Source organism: Bombus pyrosoma, linkage group LG8 (genome assembly GCF_014825855.1).
Source record: "Bombus pyrosoma isolate SC7728 linkage group LG8, ASM1482585v1, whole genome shotgun sequence".
In the NCBI taxonomy this organism is placed as follows: domain Eukaryota; kingdom Metazoa; phylum Arthropoda; class Insecta; order Hymenoptera; family Apidae; genus Bombus; species Bombus pyrosoma.
In genome coordinates, this window is record NC_057777.1 from 3,443,379 (window position 1) to 3,458,912 (window position 15,534).

At 30.6% G+C, this 15,534-nt stretch overlaps 1 protein-coding gene across 7 annotated transcripts; it reads right to left on the reverse strand.

The window, feature by feature from the left end:
- Nucleotides 1-242: 242 nt before the first annotated feature.
- LOC122570101 (eukaryotic translation initiation factor 4E transporter-like) lies at nt 243-14,937 on the reverse strand. 7 transcript variants are annotated; one of them, XR_006317701.1, is made up of 17 exons: nt 14,272-14,937; nt 10,997-11,094; nt 9,904-9,977; nt 9,493-9,757; nt 8,510-9,400; nt 8,057-8,411; nt 7,843-7,979; nt 7,678-7,758; nt 7,433-7,600; nt 7,116-7,349; nt 6,855-7,032; nt 6,494-6,565; nt 5,982-6,251; nt 4,395-4,565; nt 3,918-4,295; nt 3,624-3,753; nt 3,280-3,420 (listed from the first exon to the last, which is right to left on the reverse strand). XR_006317701.1 is itself a non-coding variant. In XM_043731991.1 (16 exons), exons 1-16 carry the CDS (start codon nt 14,324-14,326, stop codon nt 3,173-3,175), a joined length of 3,672 nt encoding a protein of 1,223 aa, XP_043587926.1. In that variant the 5' UTR covers nt 14,327-14,937; the 3' UTR covers nt 243-3,172. The 7 variants fall into 7 exon arrangements, 6 of the variants coding, with proteins under 6 accessions (XP_043587926.1, XP_043587925.1, XP_043587924.1 ...); XM_043731991.1 differs by lacking the exon at nt 3,624-3,753 and having other exon boundaries at nt 243-3,420; nt 7,843-7,976; XM_043731990.1 differs by lacking the exon at nt 3,624-3,753 and having other exon boundaries at nt 243-3,420; nt 7,116-7,346.
- Between the last annotated feature and the right edge of the window lie 597 nt (nt 14,938-15,534).

Consider the following 15,534-nt stretch of genomic DNA (forward strand, 5'->3'; position numbering starts at 1 on the left):
AAATATTTATCTTTTACGATGAAAATGATATTAAAACAAATAGAAAATAATAAAAGAAGTGTTAAAAAATCTATTTGCTCCTCACACATAAATCTGATATTTAAATTAAGGATATAAAGATTATATTACATGGTCATATTTAGAGTATTAAGGTTTCACTTAATAAAGCCAAGAAATGTTCAATTTTAATTATTACTATATTAGTTTCAATTTATTTCAGTAAATAAATGAAATGACTAAAATTACAATTACAGTTCTTTGTATTTATTTGTGACGTTTTCTTAGATTTCACATAATGTAATATTTAGTAACTTTATTTACAAATTATCAGCCCAACACATGGCCAATAAACTTTAGTTTTTGTTTAGGATTTGAATTATTTACAAAAATTTTCGAATTACGAAACAATATTTCGAATTCGCGAGTTCACGGGACAAATATTTTGCGATATTACAATCAATAAAGCGCAAAACACTATTACCCTTTTTTTTATTCGTTAAAAAAGTTGAATTAAAAGTCCTCTTTACAATTTTATAAGAAACGATTTTCTACCAAAAATTCGTCAAGCGTTACTATTCTTATAAATGAATCTAACGTAAATGCAATTTTGTGAAGGACATCTCGTTTTATATCGTTCTCGTTCTATGTGTACACGCACACACACACACGCGACACACACACACGCGCGCGCGTTCTTTTATAGATTTCAATTGTAATAGCCTCTCTTAAGGCAACTATGTTGTCTGTAAGTGATATTTGAGGATAAATGTCACCGTCTATTCCTTTTTTTTGGTACTTAATAACACTAATACATTTGTTGTTGGCAGTACTTGTAGTAATTACACTCCCCGTAAATAATTTCCAATGGCTTGTTTTGTCTTTTACATAGCATAGTTTTGCAGAATTATGGACGCATTACACGTATAAGCCTAAACAAGAACAGAGGTTGATCGAAAAAAATTAATCTGAACATTATGCACACCTTCGCCACATCGAAAATCATTCGAACGATAGGAATATTAAAAATTTGATCTTCAACTATATTAGATAAAACAACATATTACATATATTTCATCAAATTTTTTGATTTAATGAAATGAAAATTATATGTATACAAGGCGCCAAAAAGATTTGTTGCATTTCTCGTAGCCTATATAATCATTTGCAACACATCTGCAATATAATTTACGAAATTCTTGTTTTACGCTTCGAAATTTGTCATTTACGATGTTTTGTAATAAACTCAGAAAATATCCGTTTCTTGCCAAGTATTTTTGTAATCAACATCTAGTGTACAATTACGTGATTGAACCAAAAATTTTCATAAATATTTTCATAAATATACTCATGATTATTGCAAGACACTCCTGATTTATGAAGTTGCACTCATGTGATATTATTTTAATTAAAAAATTTCGAAAAAATAAGTAAAAAGACAGAATGAGCACATTCAAATATGAAAATCAATTTTATTAAATAGAGCATTGTAAAACAGGGGGTATATGTAACAGAAGTTCATGAATTCTGTAATTCAATGAAATTATTTAATTGTCAGTTCATATATATGAACACAAAATGAAATTTAGAAAAATATTTTCATTCATTAACATCATGTCAGATCCTTTTAATGTCCTTACTAGGTTCGAAAATGAAGTATAAAAGAATCATTCATTATTAAATTAGGGGAAAATGCAATTTCATATAACTGATATGAGAGTATAGTATTGATTAATCATCAACCAAATAACAAATTAGATTAAAAAAAGTTAAAAAAAAGAACAAGTTTTTGTATTATTATTGTTGATGCTATCGGTCAAATATAAATATGATTGTACGAAAAATGTAATCACAAAAAATAACAAGTTAATTATAAAGCAAACACATATTGGCAGCAATATCGACATTAAATCATCTCAATTTGTAAATGTATTTCGTTTATTTTGTCCCTTTATAACCGTTGGAATGTTCTCACTCTCACTCTCACTCTCACTCTCACTCTCTCTCTCTCTCTTTCTATTCCTTTCTCTCGCATTCCTTTTCCTTTTAATAAATTTTGCAAACGCTTTTTCTATCTACCTGCCAAGGTTGTTGCATTTGAAATTGGTTTGTTCTAACTTTCGCTTTCGAACATGATAATAACACTGTATCCTCACGCTTCTACAAAGTATATATTATATATTTATCTCCTTAATATATGCAAGATCTGTTGAGTACTTGCTCTTGTTTTATTAACGCATGTTCATTCTGTTCATACGACCACACTGTTCGTAATAATATAAGTAGAATATAATATATGACACTTTTCTCTGTATATATAACTGTATTCGTGGGTGCTGCAATTTACCACTTTCTTAAGATTTCGACCATAATTATTTACCTAAAGGACTCTGCAAGCTTCATCACGGTAAGAAATAAATGGTCGAAAAAAAAAATGGTTAAATTAATAACATAGCAGCTCGGTAACAAGTTATACATATAATAAAGGTTTCACAATAATAAATAATTCTTGAAATCGAGCCATAGCTACGCTGTAATTTATAAATAAGGACTTGCTATCCATACTTAGGCAAATAACTTTCGCTTTATTGCCATTTAGAAACTATATATAATGAAATATTATTTTGTTTTCTCATAGTCAATAGTAAGAATTTTTATATTTTTTTCAGTCTTATAAGCAATAAATCTGTTTTCATAGAAAGATGTTCAATTAGATTTGTTTTTAAATGGCTTATCTTCCTTTAATCATCCTCAATTCTATATCATTATTCCATATTCCTCTGTACATTTGTAGCTTCCTAAGTAATGCTGTATGTAAAGTTTATTACAAATAAGTCATAAGATATAATTGAAAAGAAAAAGACATTTTCATAGAAAGGAAATACTGCTCAACTAATCTGTATCGTATTCAAAAATGTCTCTTTCCAAAGTGGGTATTTATTTCACTAAACCTTATTTCCATTAAGGTTTATTACCTAAATGACTTTGCATATGCAAGCAGTACATTTCTTAATATTTTACTGAAATGGATTTCTTTTTAATCGGAGTGAATCTTCATACTGACTGTTTAATATGAAAAGCCATCTAATTTAAAAGATATAAGTTGTTAGAGCGACGACTGCGCCGATGGGTTCCTGTGCTTGCAATTAAACAGATGAGGAGATACAATATAAATCTAATTATGCACTGTAGTTGATGCATGTTGAAGTCTTTCTAATTCTTCCAACGATAAAACATTTGTCTGGACAAGCTCTGGTAGCTTACCAGCCCGAGCTTGAGCAAGAAGTTCTGGACTAAACCATCGTGCCAACTGATTCGAAGTCGGTGACAGGTCTCCACCATTGCTACCCACATATCCTAAACCCGGTGACGCTTGTCGACCTACGGGCATGTTTAATTGCTGCGACCGCATTACTCGCCCATCTGTAAAAGATATATGTCAGTGTTATTTGTATCATTTATTTTGGTACATATTCAATCTATGTATTGAAAAATATAATGTCTTAATTCGCTTCGTATCTCTTTTTGAAATAGAAATATTAATTTGGTATTTAATATCAGGAAAAAAAGCATAGGGTAATTTAGTTAAAATAAGAGACAGCCTAAAATAAGCATTAGTTAATTACTTTAAGTTCGATCCAAAGATAAATGCTGTCTAGATTGGTTTAAATAAGAAGAACGGCTAAAATGTGAGATCTAATTATTCCAATTTCTGAACACCATTGCATGCAATTTGATTAGAGAAGAGGTAAACACCTGAAAATATTTTAGAATAACAAAATTAATGCAATTGTTTCAAAATGAAAAAATATTCTATGTGTAGCAAAAACGAAAAACTTTTATTAGTAAACTATAAAATATTTATTAATTGTAAAATTTCTATTCTTACTTATATCAATTTACGTACAAATTATAATTACCTGCACGATTGGAGTTGTAATTTTGATTTAAAACCATTTGCATTTGTGAGTTAAGAATCCGCTGTTGTTGTTGCGGCGGTTGATGTTGCATGTTAGCTAAATGTGAAGGGGCTTGCTGCACCTTCATTTGATTATTCATACTATTTGACCTCTGATTTATCATCGAATTCTGAGCAACATTGTATTGTGGAATATTATGATGTGGGATAGAACTAGTCATGGTATGTTTGGAGCGTGCAGGATTACCATACACGCTTGAAACCGTTCTATGCTGCTGTTGTTGTTGCTGTTGCTGCTGTTGAAAATCTGAATTTGCATTGTATTGGAATTGATTACTTCCATTGCCAATACCACTACCACCTTTTACTATTGGTCGACCTATGATAGTCAAGAGAAATGTAGATATTAAATATTGATTCTAACAAGTTTAAAATAGATGTTACAAGGTACAAAACATTTTTATAACGTTTCACATACCTGGGTGTTGCTTAATAGTCGGGTTTGACCATGTAGACTGAACAGACTGTGGTCGTAAGGTATTGTGTCGACATAGAACTCCTTGTGTCAGTAATTGAACTGCAGACTGCATTTGTTGCATTTGCGATGTCTGTGATTGAGCCGTCAATTTTGATGGATCGCTACTATTTCCTATATAAAATTAAAAGAAAATAAATTAGACAAATTAGGAACTTAATTTCTCACTTCTTTACTATATACACGAATATTGTACAACCTACATATACAACCTGATAAAAAGAACTGTTTTTCATTAGTATTGTATATGTATGACACATTTCAATACACGATGAAATATATGATTAAAAACATATTTTGTCAAGCTAAGATCATAAGTCTTTTTATTTTTGGATTCATTAACAAATAAAATAAAACGATAAACAAGAATTAAAGAAAAATACGAATTGTTAATATGCTTCATTTCATTCAAATTGTGTATGAAAATAAAAAAGAAAATATTTATATTTTGCCTAATTTGTTTTAACTTTCACATAAATATCGTTTTTAAATACATGCAATTCCTTTAACCATATCAACTAATAAAAGTTACAAAATCTCAAGTGCATGCATTAAAATACAAAATTATCTCAAAGCATTCCATTAAAGGAAGAATGAAAATGTAAAGAAAAACTTAAAAGCATGAAATATATTTATAAAGTGTTTTATTATAAAACTATTTCAACATATTTTTCTTTTGTAATATGTTCATATATTAGTCTATGAAGGAAAATGTAATTTATATTACTAGTTGATTTTTTTTGCATTTTTTTTTAAAGTAGGATTAATATCTATATTCGAAATTAAAAGACTCATTTTCGTGTATAACATGCAGCAAAATGCAGACAAATTAAATCTCAAACACATTAAAGGTGTCAAGCAAAAAGAAAGAAAAGAAAACAAAATTATCATTCCTCATTTTAATACAAAAATAAAAAAAAATAATGTTACACATCGGATAATAGTCACAAACTTATGAATTCTTTTTATGTATGAAATTCGCGAAATACCGAGTGGTTTAAGTAACAACTTCATCATTCTGTAAAATTGCTATCTTGTTTTCCTCTGTGTTTCTTAATATATTATTATTATCGACTATTATCGTTTCAATCTCGAATTGCTTTGTTAACAGTTTGTCAAGAATAAGAGGGCTATTATTATTGGCATCATTTAGGGTCGATTCTTTATCGGTATTTTCTTTCAATGATCTTTCATAAGTAAGCCTATTCTCCTCAGTCTTATTTAGATTCGAATTACTACCCCTATCTTTTTGTTGTAGCAAAGAAGAAGTATATTTGTCTTTTAACGCGGATTCTTCTATGTCTACGTTATTGTTGCCATTATTATCGATCTCCTGCAAATTTCTCGAAGCTTCAGTCCCAGACATACTACCATGCTTTATATGATTAGTAAGTTCAATTGTATTATCATAAGAAGCGGATTGTTGCGTGCAAGTATTTTTTTTGGTATTAAATATGTTATTACGATTCTCATTAGCTGTAGATGAAAATAAGCATTTCGATTCTAATTGATGATTAGACTGATTCGCACCCTCGGGTTCCTTATCGGCAGTCATTTTACGTAACACTGACGTCGGGGTAAAAGCAAGTGGCGTTGGGCTCATGGTCTGCTTTGCTGGCGAATTAACGGGGCTCGACGCTCTTTGTTGAGCTTGTTGTTGTTGTTGCTGCTGCTGTTGATCCTGTCGCTTCCGGAAGTTCTCACGTTGTTCCTCCAACTTTTTCTTAATTAAAGCACTTTGCATTATAGATTGAGCATGCATGACAATCTCCCGCGGTGAAGGAACCCTATGTTGCATCACTGTTAAAAATAATAAAATATCAAGCATGCTTTAAACGGACAACACTACACAGATAGACAGATCACTGTCCTAATAAGTTTAGAGAATTCTTGTAAAGAACAAAGTTACAATTTCTTTCAAATAATTTATATCAAGTATTTTATCACTTCCTCCTTCTTGTATATGGTTTACTTATTACTACTACCACAAAGCACGAGAATAGCAAAATAAAAAAAAGTTATTATTATTTTTTATATTCTACCTGGATGCTGTACTGTTAATGTACTGGGGCTAGCAGTCAAATTTGGAGATATTATTGAAGGTGGACAATAAGCTGCATCCCAAACAGTAACATACATATTTATACTATAATATTACAATATACTTTATGAAAAATGTATTTAATAATAAAAATAATGATCGCACAATTTCCATATTAATTGTATAGTAACGAAAAATTTGTGTATCAGAAATAATTATGAAAAAAGTTTCAGATTTTATTAAAAAAATTTTAGTTTTAAATAAAATGAACAAGTAAATCGAATGTAAAAGACGTATAAAAGTAATCAACATAAACCCTTTTACTATAAATTCTATTCAAACAAACAATAGATATAACTTACCATTGTTCATAGGGGATGGAATCCTTTGTTGTTGCTGTTGATACAACATCTGTTGCAAGATATGATCTTGAGGAGTGGGTGCATTAGGATGCGGACTTATTGTACGCGGCGTAGTACCACCATACATTTTCAAAATGTTTACTAGAACTTCTCTGTGACGATGTTGCATGGCTGGATTCTATTTCACATATTATCATTATTGTAGATTAATATATTAAAAACAAATTCAAACAAATTTATTTTCTAGTTAAACAAGCAAACCTGTAGTTGCTGTATGAGATGTTGTCTAGTTATTTCTCCTTGTTGAAGACCTTGAATAATTGCTTGAGCTTCTGGTCTTTGGAGGAGCTCCTGACTTGTTGGAGCGTTACTCAACATCATTTGCATTTCCGGTGGAACTGGACTCATACCTAACATTCGTTGACCACCCATCATCATAGACAACATGTCTGAATGCTGCTGCTGCTGCTGCTGTTGTTGTTGTTTTTGTTGCTGCTATAAAAATAGTCAATGTTGAAGAATATTGTTACCTTTCTCCTTCTTCTTTCTTTGAATTAGAAATAACATTTCTTACTAACCTGTTGAATCTGTAATACTTTCATTAGATTTTCGTGCTGCATTTGTGCCTGATGTGGGTGCTGAGTTGGTCCAACAGAACCAGCGTGATTAAATGTTGTAGCATGCATTGGTTCTGGGACCGATTGTTGGGGAGCAATTGGTTGTGTTTTCAGTTGTGAGTTAAGCAACTACAGAAAATTACACATTATCTCGAATGTAGCGAAACATTATGCAATTTTGATGTCAAATAAAAAGATTATCTTACTTGTATTAATGTCACAGGTTGTTTTTGAGAAATAGGACCGTTTGCCGCTGGTATAGCCTGTCCCCCAGTCACTTGAGCAAGCTAAATTATAAATAAATTATATATAAAAACAATAGGATAAAATTGTAATGTAATTTATTGTATATATAATACACATAATATTACCAATTTTTTAAACGCAGAAAGATCTTCTTCAGTCTTATTTACACGAGGTTGATCAGTCGAAGACGTAGGTGGAGGAGCGCCACCTCGCATGCGTGCTTCCAACTCTTCGAGACTGTGCACAACTTTCCCACCAACTTCTGCAAAAAATTTTCAGTCAAGCATATAGTGTTCTATTTGTTATAATAATAAAAAAATTAATAGTAGGAATTCTCACCCATATCTTTAATAGATGAACTTTTCATCATCGGTATGACAGTGCTAGCTGCATCTCCTTGTCCATTTTGACTTGGTTTGTTACCACGTTGTAGCATTTCCAGGAGCTTTACACCAGTAGCGGATGTAGTATTGTTTGCTGCCGTTGTATTAGCAGGAGAAATGGGAGCAAAGTATGTATTAGATTCAGTCACTGATGGAATCTGGATATTTGGTTCAGTAATATCATTAAGGAGATTGTTCAATATATCATCTTGTATAGAAGTTCTACGACTATCTACTTGTTGAACAGGACTCTCCCTCTTAAACCACTGACTAAATCGGGAACAAGAACCTCCGTTTGAGCCAACTCCATTCTGTATAAATAAAATATAATTTTATTAATACTCATCGTTTTATTTAAATTATTAAATACTATATCGTTTTACATAAATACAAAATGAGACAGACTTACGGTTAAAAGTCCAGGTACGCCAGGGAATGTGTCAGATTTCAAGAATTCATCTAGATTAAAATCAGGATGACTATTTTCTTGATTCTGATTAGCGGTGCTAGAACTATCTGTCGTTTCGCAACTTTGTTCGGTCACAGCGCTTTCGTTGGAATCGTGATTCGGTTTTTGCGCGAGAGACGTCGACTCGTTTTGTTCTGAGATTGGCGAATGAGGAGCAGGTACAACGTTTATAGGTTGATCCATCGCGGTCGGTGTACTTCGTCCTTTCGGACCTGCTAAATTTTCAGTTTGCTTTCCATCTTTCTCCAACGAACTTTTTTTCCCGCGCTTCTTCTGTACCGGAGTTTGTTTTTTGTTCTTAGTATTGCTATTGCTATTATTCACCGCTTTTTCTTCAGGTATGTCTTCAAAACCTCTTAACTCAATGGTATCATGCTGGGATGTCGGTCCGGAACTAAACCATTCTGGTTCATCTACATCGCAACGATTTTCGCTATATGTTCGTCTGCGATCATTACTGAATCTTCGTTCGCGTCCACGATCCTTATCACGTTCTGATTGATGATTACGATCATTGCGTTCAGCTGCTCTATCTCGATCGCGTTCCCTATCCCTATCACCATAGTCACGACCGAATGATCTTCGCTCAAACCGTTCGTTCCTCTCGTCCCGTTCACGCAAATTATCACGATCACGATCTCTTTCTCTTGCATTTTCCCGATCCTTTCCATCGCGAGTATCCCTGTTGTCACGATCACGCATAGAATTACCACCACTTGCTCCAGACCGAAAGGCAGGTTCCAGTTTCTCATTCTCAGGTCTGAAGTCCCATATATCGCGAGTTAAAATCCTGCCGCTCCCAATTCGACGAACAGGTTCCCTGTGACTAACCTGTAAGTAATATTTTGTCATGCATTTTATTATAATTCTAGTAACTTTAATATCTCTCTATAGTAGTTGTTTTTTAAATAAATTACCACAACCTCTGTTTTTCCTATTGGACTCTCAGGACGTCGATTCGAAGGTTGATTTACGTTGACAAAACAACCTGAATTAAAACTTCTACGCTGAGGACTCAATACTATGCCGTCTTGTTCCTTACGAATTCGTTCTCTTGGATCTCCGTTTCGACGTTTATTATGACTTTCAGTAACTTGATCACCACGTCCAGTTCTTTCGTCTTTCGGTGGTGTATCACTTCGTTTCCTATCCGAATGCCAACGTTCAGGATCCCATACACCACGCGAACTTAATAAAAAAAGGATAGAAAAAATAAGCGAACATAATTCATAAGAAGTAACTATAAAATTAAACAAAAATGTTAAAACAATAGAAATAATATAAATAGATATTATGTAGTATTAAATAGAATTTATGTAGTATTATAAACATACTTATTATATGAAGTATCTAAGAAGTCAGGCCTCCTCTTAGATAACGGCAAACTCTTTATCAGCATTAATTCCTCCTGTAGATTAGTCCATGAATTATTATTTCATCAAAAAATCTAATCTAAGATACATGTTTAACCTCTTAAGTGGGGAAGAATATTTGCAATTTGCAGTGATATTTGCAGCTGAATGAGCAACTCAATACAACTTATATAAATATATATATAAGTATACTTATATATATATAGTATACTATATGTATACTTAATTCTTTAGGAACTAAATGACTGACCTTGATAGAGTTAATCAGTTTGACTTCTGACTGGTTCATGTTATGGTACAGTAGTATATAAGATATTAGAAAATTATTCAATAATTTATAATTTTAAATTAAATTCTAAATTTTTAATATTATAGATTAATCTTTTATATGGATGTTTCAAAATCAATGATACGAAAAGATGAGATCAGCTTTCGTAATCGAGTCATTGAGCAAAGTATTGGTGCCAATATTTCTGAATAATAATAACACACGCTGTAAAAAGATACAAAATGTAAACATAAATGTTTAAATTGAACCACTAAACTTTCTACATTTGGCTGATAGAAGCGGATAGCTTTCCTTAACATTAACGTACCATATAATTATCTTGCTGCGATAGATATACATCCCTGTTCATAAATATTAGGAACTTTAACTCCACGCATGTTATAGATGATTACAGATCGTCTTAAAATTTTTCAATAGAATTTAAATTAGAAAACTGTGAAGGTCAATACATAATTATCATAATTTAGTATATTATTGTTGTTTTTACGATCAGTTTATACAAATACAAACATTGCTTTTTACATATGTAATGTCGCATAAATATAAAATTCTAATCGATTAATTCTTGGTACTTATTAATTGACACGTTTCATATGGAACTTGCAGGTGTCCTAATACAATATATAAACGGGAATGTATGTGTATCCACTAGGCCCAAGCGACTTGCTGTGGCGGATATATCCGGTGTATCCGCTTAAGAAGTTAATCGTAAATGACATTTCGGTAGAATATTTCGTAAGTTAATAATAAAAGTACACATCGTACCCGGGAATATTGGAATTGAGGTCTTGAACGGCCTACTTCCATAATTGAAGTGTCGGTTACCTCCCCAGCCACCGACATAGATATAATTGCTTCATCTCCTGAAAAATAGTTAAAATAAGGAATATAAATTTATGTATTATCTATTTATACACACGCTTCCTTCTTTAGAATGTTAAAAATAAAACATTAATAATATTCTGTTGTATATAGTTTGCATCATATATATATATGCACAGGCAAAATTATTATTAAGTATAAGCAGTTGTTGATCTTATGAAAAATCTACAATTTTTCTTTATTTAAAATATAATCTGACATGATATGACACATAAGTTATAACGTCAAAATTATACGAGATAGAAGAAAATTTAGTTATACAAAATTAAATGAATTCTATATATGATGCATCACGTGGTACATATGGTTGCACCGGAAGTAGAGGCGTTCCAAAGATTTCAAGGTCATCTGTATTTTTTTTAAAATTGAGCTATATATTTTTATTACATATATATATAAATTTATCTGTTTTTTCATTCTATATTAAAAACAAAATTAAACTATTATATATAGTGACTACACATCATTTGTACATCATTTGTACATCATTGTATTTATTATAGCATTTAACATATTAATTAAATATATTAAATTTCATGTAATTAATATATATTTTCACATAACTATAAAAATTTGATATTATGAAAATGGAATGTAGAATCTACTAAAAAAATGGTTCTTTGAAAAATAACGGTATGTACCAATATCTTTTACAATAACCATCGTAAGTATTAAGGTATCTACAAATATAACTAGTATTTAATTAGCTAAAAAGATATTTCAAATATAAGTTTATAAAATTTATAGTATATAATAACTTTCGTATTACTTAATAACCATTAAAAGCTATCGAACCACTTGAATTTGTGTATAAATGATATGGAATAACGAACTTTAAGTTCCGCCATTGGTGTTAGACTTAATGAAGATTTGAACGCGTGATGTGATAGATTCTTTCCAACCTTTAATTCCAAAATGAAATATTGGCTATTCACTGCAGAAGTACTTACGAAAAGTAACCCGTTTTGTAATGTTAGCAGATTTATTTCTGCGTGACCACCGAAAAGGCCTTGTTTGCATAGCTAGAGTCACATCTAACAGAGGCGATCCTGTTGGTCCTACCAGCGGACGTTTTCTTGGTCGTCGATACCAATTTGAAATAACAGTAACACCGCGTGTGTTGTCTAGTTTCATTTTAATTTCCTCGAATTTATTTCGTTTATACTTTTATTGATACTGCTGGTTCGTTGGTTGAAATCGTATCAAGTAGTCGAACAAATATTTATCAACGAAGGACGAGACGGACGAAGAACTACCGTTTCAAACCAACTTAACACGGAAACGGTGAAAGATAAAGAAATGTAAAATTATATGTCGGTAATGTATAACTTTGATCGATTCATATGATTTTTTCACTATTGAATGAAGCTTATTGTTTTTTAATCTCTTCTAACTTGTCGAATTTTTCTGATTGCGTTTACGTTCATGTAACACGCCTAAGAAACAAAACTCTTAAATTTTCATAGATACTACACGTCGTACAGCACGATACAAACTGACTAAACCGGCAGCTGGTTTTTAGGCGGACAGAGTTTACAATCCAATCAAGTATGTCCCTGAGAACGTTATTGTCAACCTATGTCTTACTGGTTTTATTTGTAGATACGTTTGAACGTAATTTGTAACTGATATTTTCTGGACAAATAAATATTTAGATATTTCTACATATATTTATTTAATTTTAAATAGATCTTTTTGGCACAATAATTATTATCATATTTGTCATTACCAATAATATTTAAAATAAAAGTTAGAAAATGAATACTGATATAGTTAACTTAAAAATGATAATGTACTGAATGAATTAAAAAAAAATATTGTACATCATAAAATATCCTGTGTATTTTGTAACTATGAATTTTTTGCATATATACCTAGCACATTATGTTATTATTTATATCATTTACATAACGTTTTAATATTATTTATGATTGTATGATAGATACAAAAATCATGTTTGTTAACTAATTTAAAATATATAAATAACTTAATTTTCAATACTTTGAAATGAATATTAATATCTTTAACAAATATTTTGTCTTCTTTGATAATATACATATATTATTATACATTCATGTTATAAATACTACATCAGAATTTATCTATTCAAATTTTAAAAAAGCTGTGCAATAAATAAAACTATCTAAATTTCTTATTATAATATCACATTTTACTATTTTTACTATAGTTACTATATTTTTCACTGTATGATTTTTTATTCTTAAACATATGAACAAGCAATATGTAATCAAATAACCAAAATTTAAATATTCTTTTCTGAAATTATAACATTACTAATAAGAAAACAATCTTTTTCTTCCATTACAAGCTATTCATAGATATTTCTATGCACAAAACACAGAACATTAATTCCAATAATTTATATATGTGTGTGTATGTATATATATATATATATAAGAATATCTTTAAGAATGAACTTTTCAAACATATTTCAAAGAAAATCAAATATGTATTACTATTCTCACCTCCCAAACAAATTTTCATATTAAAGGTTTCATCAAAATTTAGGTATAATTTCTGCTTTAATAAAAAATTATGGTAAAAAAGAATATGTTTTGTAACTACATCATGTGATAAATAAATACGTGCAATTAATTTTAAAAGGGAGATAATAAAAATTCGTAAGTACAAATATTAAAATATACCTATCTTTACCATAACTTAAATATTTCATTATTATATCTTACTTTTCATTGAAAACAGAAAAACATTGCACAATAACATCTATGTTACAATGGCAAATCTTACAACGGTAGTAACAAAATAGACAGCAAAAGTTATTTTAATATATAAAATTCAGCAAATTACAATCATAATTTGAACATATACCTAAAAAAGAAATAATTCTTATAGATCATTTATATGTGTGTGTATTGTGTATACATATATATACATATAAAATGATACTATAATAATAAAAAAATATATATGAATAAATAGATATACATAAATATAATACTAAAATGAATGCAATACATATAAAGTGATACAATAATAATGAAATATACATATGTATATATGTATGTACATGTATGCATATATATGGATGTATACTTACAATATATATACATACATACACGTATACATATAGAAACATATAATTAACGTAGTAGAATGTAAACTAGACGATCTCATACCTTTATCTTTAGGAGTTGGCAGTTGCTTGTCATTTGTCACAGATTCCTGAGACATTCTGCTTTTTACCACGTTTATCCTTCGAGTAAGGTAAAATTCACAGCACACACTATACAGACTTTATTTTTTCTAGATCTTTTATGTGAGATCTATCTACGTCTCATACGCCATACATACGTATATATCTAATTGTTGAGTTTATATTCTAGCTATATACCTTAGTACTGTTTAGTATCACAGACTGGTTTTTCCTTCTATGTCTCGAGTTTTATCTTTAAAAGCGAGGAAAGGATTCCGCGATTAGGGGGGAGGGGGGTCAAACGATACAGTTTTAAACGTCGACTCAACCAGGTAACAGTTCTAATACCGATGGCTCTCGGTGGCCACTCTCACTTCGTTCAAAAGAGAAATGAAGAAAAAGTGTTTACGTGCTGAACGAGGGCTACGGTTTTACGCACGGGTTATGCAGAAGATGAACGCAAAATAATAATTGATCGCGTGAGATTCGAAGCACGTGTTACTGAATATCATTTCATTACATCAGCACGTCCTCCGTCAATTATTTAATAATCCATCGATTTATCACACAAAATGTACACATACAACACTAGTTCACTGCTATACAAAAATAGAAAATGGCGCACGATCCCCACTTCCGCCGTTGTTTCTCACTGCTTCCTTGATCCACAACGGAGAGCGTTTTAAGTTACTACAATCTTATAGATAGCACTACGTCATCTTTACGCGCGAGCATTCCATTAATCGAGCGCCATCTTTCCGAGAATTTATCACTAAGGAGCATCCACAAAGCTTCTTATTTTTTAAACGTAAAATTGCCAATTCTTTTCTTTTTCATTAATAAAAAATACATTATTTTTTATGTAAAATCGATGATGTTTCAGTGAAGATGGATGGTGGAAAAATATAAGAAGTATTAGGTAAAATCACTAACATTAGATAGAAACATTATGGCAGCTTTTAATTTTCTATAATTGTATTTTCTTTTTGTGATTAAATTGAGTTTCGTAATTTCATACTTTTATGTTGGGATATTTATGTAAAGTAGTAAGTAAAAAAAAGAGGAAAAGAGTGTCGAAGGCGTTGTGCGAAAAGAATGCAATGAGAATATGCAATGTAGCAATCTATAATTTGAATTTGGCGCGAGACAAACATTAAGAACTGCATGATGAAATACAAGCAAAATGGTTTCTGAAATCTCTGCTTTTGAAAAACGCTTTCCTTTGGCAAAATCGCTGTAAAAGTTT

What these genes read in the sequence shown, in the direction of transcription:
- LOC122570101 (XM_043731989.1), bottom strand. Translation starts at nt 14,326, where the DNA reads ATGTCTCAGGAATCTGTGACAAATGACAAGCAACTGCCAACTCCTAAA. An exon ending in GTCCAATAGGAAAAACAGAG is followed by an intron (nt 9,401 to 9,492) that starts GTTGTGGTAATT and finishes TATTACTTACAG; the next exon opens with GTTAGTCACAGGGAACCTGT. An exon ending in GACTATTAAGCAACACCCAG is followed by an intron (nt 4,296 to 4,394) that starts GTATGTGAAACG and finishes TGACTATCATAG; the next exon opens with GTCGACCAATAGTAAAAGGT.